At 42.4% G+C, this 8,730-nt stretch overlaps 1 protein-coding gene across 5 annotated transcripts in view; it reads right to left on the reverse strand.

Annotated features, from left to right (window-relative positions):
• Clip4 (CAP-Gly domain containing linker protein family member 4) overlaps positions 1–8,730 on the reverse strand; it is a 68,691-nt gene that overhangs the window by 33,239 nt on the left and 26,722 nt on the right. For all 5 annotated transcript variants that reach the window (XM_026789685.1, XM_013354051.2, XM_026789683.1 and 2 more), the window contains one exon: positions 5,802–5,937. In XM_026789685.1, coding sequence (XP_026645486.1) covers positions 5,802–5,937 — 136 coding nt within the window. The remainder of the gene's footprint in view (positions 1–5,801; positions 5,938–8,730) is intronic.

Below are 8,730 nucleotides of genomic sequence, written 5' to 3' on the forward strand. Positions count from 1 at the left end.
AGTAGAAGAGAATCAACTCCTACAAACTGTCCTCTGACCTCCATACACCATGGTACACTAAAATGTGCACATGCAGGCATGCACACACCGTGTGCGTGTATTTCACATACACACAATACATAAATGTAAAAAAGAAAAAATATTATTATTACAGTATAAAATTATATCTGTGGGAAACTTTGTGTGAATACAGGCAATCAAACCAAAGAACTGAAAATTAGAACATATATATGAAAATAGAGAACAAACTTTACTTCTAATTTGATTAGTGTCAGTAACATCATACATGACGCTCAATAAGTGACCTGCTTTCTTTTGTTTTTATTATGAGATAAAGTTTCATGTAACCCATGATGACCTGAAACTGGCTATGTATCCATGGATGGACTTAAATTTCTGATCCTCCTGCCTCTGCTTCCCAAGCGATTACAGGTGTGCAGTACCTTCATGCATTTATGTGGTGCCAGGATGAAATCCAAGCCTCAAGCAGTTCAGTAAGTGCTCCATTAACTGAGGCTACACCCAGCCTAGGTGCCTTCTTGTCTTAATTTGAGGGAAAATGTGTAGTTGGGGTTTTTTTTGTTTTTTTGTTTTTTTTGGTAATCTCCAAAGGAAATTTCCATATAGAAATACATTTGTTTCAAAGGTGATGGAGGAGGATCATCTGTCTATCTGTTGCTTTCATTGGTTAATTAATAAAGAAAATTGCTTGGCCTGATAGGTCAAAACATAGGTAGGCAGGGAAGACAGAACAGAATGCTGGGAGGAAGAAGGCAGTGAAGCAGACGCTATAGCTCTCCTCTCCAAGATGGACGCAGGTTAAGATCCTTCCTGGTAAGGCACCACCTCGTGGTGCTACACAGATTATTAGAAATGGGTTAATCAAGATGTGAGAATTAGCCAGTGAGAGGCTAGAGCTAATGGGCCAAGCAGTGTTTAAAAGAATACAATTTGTGTGTTGTTATTTTGGGTGTAAAGCTAGCCATGCAGGAGCTGGCCAGGAACACAGCCTGCAGCTCCTTCTACACAAAGGATAACCAAATATTTAATTCTAATGACTTAAAAAAATTATATTCACACAATTCCTCATTTGCATTGATCTTGTTTGTCTTCCTTTATCATTATTATTATTAATCAAGTCACTTGGGCAAACCATGACTACATTTGAAGCTGTGGCTGGGAGCACAGTGAGCAGGCTCCCTCGCTGCCTGGTAACCCAGCATGCTCACTGGCTTTCCCCAGAAGCTGACACAACTGTAAGGTTGACCAAAAAGAAGCACATGGTCATTCCTTTTAAAAGAAGAACAGTGAGTTCTCAGATACACACAGCTCATCTAATGTGTTCGACCCCATTAAAAATGTCAGCAACAAATAAAAACGGTATAAATTCTAAGAGAAATTTACTTTTTAATGAAGAAAATGGAAGCTTCTGAGTGGAGGAAAAAAGACAGCCTGAAACTCCTAATTGGCAGCTGGAGAAGCTCGGGAAAGCAGCTGGCAAACTATGGTGGGTGAGAGACTCATCCTGGCCACCGCGAGGCTCCAGCGTTGTCCTAGTACAGAGCCATGACAATCTGCTCACACTGTCTGTGCTGCTCACTCACAGTAACAGCGGAGCTGGGCATCACAACAGAGACCATGAGGCCCACTAAGGAGTCACTGTCTGGCCTCTCCAGCTTGCCAAGTTCTACACTAGATAATACTGTCTTAAATACTAAGGGGACACGTTTTACGATCAGTCTGCAGCTCCTCCTCCCGAACTACCTCAGCAAACGGTAGAAATAAATGTTGTCAGAATGGGGGGTTCTCATTTTACGCCTGAGACTTCTTTCAGGAAGCTACTGAAGGATGTGCTCCACCAAAACGAGGCCATGAACTAAGAAAGAAACTGGCTGGACAAAGCAATAGCACCAAATCTTTCCCTTTACAGAACAAAGTGGAGAGGTGTCTAAGAGAATGAGCCATTTATATGGATTATTTACAAACACAAGCATTGATCTGACATCAGAAGATACAGCTGGGGACTTCCACAGAAGTTCTTGATTCCGAAGAGCACGTGTCAGGGGGAAGGAAAGCACGTGTCAGGGGGAAGGAAGGCTTGTTTCTTTCCAATAAGCCTGACAGTCTATCAAGTTACTCAGAGTGTTTACTCTGGTAATTACTGGAAAGCACAATAATAATAGTACCCATACTATTAAATCAATTACTAAGAGGCTACAACTTAACAAATTAGTATCGCTAGGGCAAACAAACTGAACACAGTGATCCTGGGATGAACCACAGCACTGACCCTAACTCAGTGTATAAACACAGCACAAAACCAGAGGCAGGAATGAAGGAGAGAATCCCCAACTGCACTGCCCTCCACCTCAGGCACCTTAGCAATGACCTCACTCAGTACACCAAGATTACTCAGCAGGAGCGTGACCTTAATTTTTTTTTTTTGTTTTTTGTTTTTCGAGACAGGGTTTCTCTGTGGTTTTTGGAGCCTGTCCTGGAACTAGCTCTGTAGACCAGGCTGGCCTCGAACTCACAGAGATCTGCCTGCCTCTGCCTCCCGAGTGCTGGGATTAAAGGCGTGCGCCACCACTGCCCGGCCGTGACCTTAATTTTTAAATTATGGCCCCCACATCCCAACCTGCCTCTGATTATTTAAGGTCCAGAAGCAGAAGCCCAAGGCTCCCAGCTCTGCTTTACCAAGCTTGCCTGTCCTTCCAGTGAGCCCGTGAGCCCATGCCAGCAACCTCACCACAAATCTGACTGACACCGTCCCAATGTGTGACTAAAAGTCTGTGATCCTGTTCTGAGCTTGGCTGCCAAAAGTAGTCATCAGAGAAAAATTCAGACTAAACCCCTGACCCTGTTCCAGCAAAGCTCCTAATGGGATCCATAATTATGTACAGAAAAATATAAACATTTCCACATGAATAAAATATGTAATTTATAACTAGCTCTTGAATTATATATCATCAAGAACAATTATATATTACATTTATTAAGGAATGAAAATAAAATATAATCATCATAAAGGAAAAATATTTAGCTGTATATTAAACGTCATAATAGATTGTGAGTAAAGTTCAAACCCGAATACCAAATTGGAAAACTGAATTTTTTTAAACTCTCAGCAGTTCCTAAACACTAATATTTCAGTTTAAATAGACAACCATGTATATATAGGAGCCAAATAACTCTGTCTCTCTCTCTCCTGTCTCTCACTGTCTCTGTGTGTGTCTCTGTGTGTGTGTGTGTGTGTGTTTCTCTCTTACACATGGCACAACAAAGTATTTAGGATCTTCTTGCACAAGGCTGGGAAGATAGCTTAGTTGGTAAAGTGCTTGCGATACAAACATAACATGTCTGAAAGCACATGCCTGCAACCCCAGAAGACAGGCAGATCTCTGGGGATTGCTAGTCAGCCAGCCTCAACAAATCAGTGAGCTCCAGCCAGAAAGAGACCCTGCTTCAAAAAACCAGATGGTTCCTGAGGAACAATACCCAAAGTTAACCTCTGTCCTACACACACACACACACACAATGAATATATACATAAAACCAAAATTAAAATTTTTTTGTCTCATCATGATCTGAGAAATAGGAATGAAAAACAAGTTTTTTAACCCATCAAATTGGAAAACTTAAAGGAAAAGAAGCCGTTTTTTAAAAATCACATTTTTGAGGAATATTTAAAAACTTACACAAATTATAATAAGATATCCAGTTAAAATGTAGAATATATAACAAATATATATGTATACATACATATATAAAATCTATGAGAGCCAGAGAGAGGAATAGTGGGCTGAGATGATCAAAATACATTGATTAAATATGTAAAATTTTCAAAGAAAAACATTTTAAAAGTTTAAAACATATCAAAAATATGCAAGTGATTTCTAGTTTCTTCCTTCTCCTGTTTTATGACTTTTATGTCTTACACACTGAGCATTTTTATAAGCAAAATATAAATAGACAAGGACAAGGGTCTACCCTAAGTGTGTGACAGAGAGAAACCAGGACTAATTATATAACCTAACAGGCGCCAGCTAAGCAGCCGGCAGCTCTGTGCTGACAGTCCCCACCCAGGTAGCTTATATCGCCCAGTAGACTTTATCCTCACCTCACCTAAGCCTTGGGCCCTCTCCCATTTTATAGGAGCCAGACCGAGGATCACACAGCCACAACCTGTAGCTGAGGAAGTGTCAGCAGCGTCAGCAGCGAAAGCCCACAGTTCTCATCAGGGTGCTGCCCCCTTCCAGCTGAGCTGGGCAACCATGCAGATAATGTCAGAGAGGAGGAAAAACAACAACATAGTGAGAACAGCAGACCGACCTCAGCATGTCTGAGTGTATGAAGGAAAGAGAAAGCAGAAAGGGGGGGATGGGGGTGGGGAGGAGGGAGGGGATGTGAGGAGGGAAGAGGGCAGAGGGAAGGCATTCAGACAAACGTTTGTCAGGAAGAGAAAGGACTGTCCCAGCTCAGGGACAGAGTCAAAGCCGTTCTCACTGCTTTTCCATCTTCTCACGTCTCATGGCTTGCTGGCTCCAGAGAGCCAAGTCCCTCCCTGTGGCTTGATACCACCACATGCAGATCTACAGAACCCAGCTGCTAACGGGGCTACAGAACCTGCTGCCTAACTGTGCTCACAGACAGACACCTCAACTGCTTCCTTTCACAGCCCCCCACCTACTCAACTGTCTGGCCCTCAAAACCACCCCGGAGAAGGTGAAAAGACAGCTCAACTGGGAATTGTAAGTGTTAGGATGTGAGTTTAACACCCAGCACCAACACAACATGTGAGCGTGTGACTGTAATCCCAGGGCCTTGGGGCAGAAAACAGGAGGCTCCCCAGGGCTCAGGGCTGGCCAGCCAGAGTAGCTGAGTCCCAAGATCCAGCAGAACACCACCTCTGGCCTCCACATGCACACTGGTGTGCACGCACAATCAGTCCCAGTGAGTCCCAGGGCAGAGAGGCAGAAATTCCCTCCCTGAAAGGACAAGCCAATCCCAGCATACTCTCCATTCACCACCAGTACCAGATGCCTGTGACTCCTGTGAACTGGTTCTCTAAACCACCACAGCATCGCTGCATGCTCCAACCTGGAATCGGGTCCCTGGATCGGGAACCAAAGATTCCAGCATGTGGGCTCTCCTCCCTGACCACCTTGGATTCTAACATCATCCCTCTACTCCGTCTGCTTGTCTGTCCTCAGCTCTCTTGCAGACTTCTTCTAGTAGAACATTCTAAAAGAACAACCGGGTAAACCAGACTCTGTTCTTCGTCAGCACCCACTCTCAAACAGTGTGACAAACCTTGACAAGAAGAGGACCTAGCCTTGCAGCCTGCTAACTTCTCTACATTTGTGTCCCCAAGTCTACAGTCGGTCCCTGGCATCCCGTGGCTGCCCCCTGCACTGCCCTGACCTGGTCGAGTTCCTCTCCTCACTGCCCACCTCCATCCTCCTCTCTCCCACCTCCATCCACCCCCAGGTCCTCTCCTTACATCAGAAAATGACCTCACTTCTCATTTTCTGAGAAAACAGAAACATCTTCCCAGAATCTCTCTCCTTAGGGAGAGTGAGCCATGCCTGGACTGATGCCAGGCTAACCCTGGCACAACCCTTTCAACTTCTCAAGGACCTTCCTCTTCCAACCGTCCCCTCCTTTAAATCATTCCCATCAGTGGAAACAAGATATACCAGCTCCTGCGTGGAAAATAGCCTCGGTCCACACCCTCCTATATAAACTACAAGAAAGGGTGAAGCAGAACTGATCAGGGGCAGAACGTGGTTCAACCTTACCATATTTGGGAGCACACTTGAAGTACTGGACTCTCCCAACACTTCCATTGTTTTTTCCTTCTGGCTCATCCAGCTCAATGCCAGCCCACTGCCCACTTGCAAATTCAGTTGTTCCACAAAATCTTAATGTCCCGACCTAGAGAAAACATAAAACTGGTTTTCAGTCTTAGTACTTCTAACTGCCCTTTTCTTAGCAATAGTACTTTGTAAGTCTTTTGAAGTAGACTTTTGAATAAAAAAACAAATTTGCCAAGACTTTTTTAATGGCAAAGGAGTTTACCAGGAAGACATGGGATCCTTCCTAGGTGATGTTCTTTCCCAGTAGAACTGGAAAGAAAAGTCCATGTTGCAATGGGATCCAGCTCACCTCTCTCAGTTACCAAGAGCAGGCCAGAAATCAGTGACGATACATAGAGAAAAAGGAAGCCAGCTATAAACCAACTCAACTAAACTGCTATCTATAGAGTACCCCAGCCAAAACAGAGCATATAAGTGCCAAAGAGCAGAGCTGGAGAGATGGCTCAACACCCACACCCACAAGACAGCTCACAACCGTCTGTTACTTCAATTCCAGGAAATCCATTGTACATGTCTGACCTCCGTGGGTACCAGGTACACAAGTGGTGCGTATACATTCATGCAGGCAAAACACCCAGACACATGCAATAAAAAATAAATTTTAAATTTTATTTTTTGTTTTTTTTGTTTTGTTTTTTTGTTTTGTTTTGTTTTGAGACAGGGTTTCTCTGTGTAGTCCTGGCTGTCGTGGAACTTGTTTTGTTGACCAGGCTGGCCTCGAACTTATAGAGATCTGCCTGCCTCTACCTTCCAAGTGCTGGGATTAAAGATGTGTGCTACCACTGCCTGGTTAAATTTTAAGAAAGAATAGAAATCACATATAATGTGTTTTTGAACCATAACAGAGTTAAACTAGAAACCATTAGCAGAGAGATACATGATACTCTCTGGATACATGTAATTGTACCAAGTACCTATAAATAACCCATGGAAAATCAGAAGGAAAATTTTTAAGAAATATTTGAATGAAAATTAGTCTATCAGAATATGAGTGTGCACCTTAGAAACAGTCAAAGACAAGTGTCTAAATTTCCACCTCAGCAAACTAAGATTAAGACCCAAAGCCAGAGAGAGAAACTAATAAATATTCAAATAAACTGAGAACATAAAAATAATACAGAAAATCAATAAAACCAATAACACATTTTTTTGAAAATTAAAATTATTAAACCTCTATACAGAAGCCATTTTTTAAAAAAGAGAGAGAGAACTAAAAGACACAATTTGCCAACATCACCAACAAAAGGAGGACATAGCGGCCAATATTTGAGAAAATGAGCCGATATTACGAACAGCACTGCCTGCCCATTCATCTCACAGGTGCTATTAAACATTTCAGTTCCTTGGAAGATACAGACTCTCAAAATGCAATTAATGCCTGAATTTGTGATTTAAAACTGAAAAAAGAAAAAAGCTCCCAAGAACAGATAGCTCCAATGACGAATTTTACCAAAAAATGTCTTAACAAAAACAAATTTTGTATGAGCTCTTCCAGAATTTAAATGAAGGGACTGATTCCCAAGGCATTTTAGGAAGCCAACATAACCTTGACATTAAAAATGGCCAAAGACACAACAACTACATCTATATCCCTCTAGAGCACAAACATAGGCGCCTTCAATTTAGAGTCAATCCGACAGCAATAAGTAGACTACTACATGGTGATGAAGGGAGGCAAAGATGTCACGGAGGGAATTACCCAACACAATCCTCCTGTCCACACACTGAAGGGAAAGACAGAAAAGATGCCTGCAACCAACTGCAACACCCTTCCATGACGACAGCTTAAAGAGAAGGCACAACTTGGCAACTGAGGACCTCTTCAACTTAACAAAAGACATCTACACTGAAACCACAGCTAGCAATATAATGTGCCCTCACTTAGAGAAAGGGGGAGAGAGGAGGGGAAGACAAGAAGACGGATGAGGAGACAAGATGGTTCTGTACAGAGAATCCACAGAGTAAAAAATTAAGGACAGGTGGTCAATATTCAAAAATCAACTATTTCCATATACTAGAAATGAACAACCAGAAAAGGAAATTTCAACAATAGCACACAAAAAAATTAAGTCTAAATCTAGCGAATTTAATACTTAAATGGTTAAAATCATGGAAGTTGATTAAATACTTCAAAACTCATATGAATACAGGAAGATATTGTGCTTAAGATGCAAAATATACTTGACCAATTCTAGACTCAACAACACTCAATTCAAAATCTCATAAGGGTTTTTTTTTTTTATATAGAAACGAACGAATTCTAAAACTTAAATGCTAAAAGGAAAGGAACTAGAATATCAAAACAGTTTGGCAGGGAAATTGAGGTCCTAACACCTGCCAATGCAAGCGATGATGGCATTGAAGACAGGGGAGTCATCAGAACAGGGCAGGACCAACACACATGGCCACGGGATGTTTGAAGAGCCCAAGGCATGGGATAGCAGGAAAGAAGCAACCACATGGTTAAAAACAGAAGAAACAAACCCAAGCTATAGTTCATCCTCTCAAAAATTAACTCAAGGGGGTTGAGGAGAGCTTATGATATCTTACCATAAAGACTTAAGTTCACCACCCAAACTGAAAAGACAAGCACTGTGGTACACACCTATAACTTCAGCTCTGGAAAGATGCAGACACAGGGATCCCTGGGGCTGCTGGACAGTCAATCTAGCAGAATCAGCAAGCTACAGGCTCAGCAGAGACTGGATCTCAAGAAGTACAGTAGAGCACAACTGAGGGAGACACCTAAAGTCATCCTCCGGGATTCCACGTTTATGCACATATACATATACACAGACATCCTCTCCTCCCTCTCTCCTCTCTCTTCTCTCTCTCCTCTCTCCTCTCTCTC

Source organism: Microtus ochrogaster, unplaced genomic scaffold, assembly GCF_000317375.1.
Source record: "Microtus ochrogaster isolate Prairie Vole_2 unplaced genomic scaffold, MicOch1.0 UNK26, whole genome shotgun sequence".
Lineage (NCBI taxonomy): Eukaryota > Metazoa > Chordata > Mammalia > Rodentia > Cricetidae > Microtus > Microtus ochrogaster.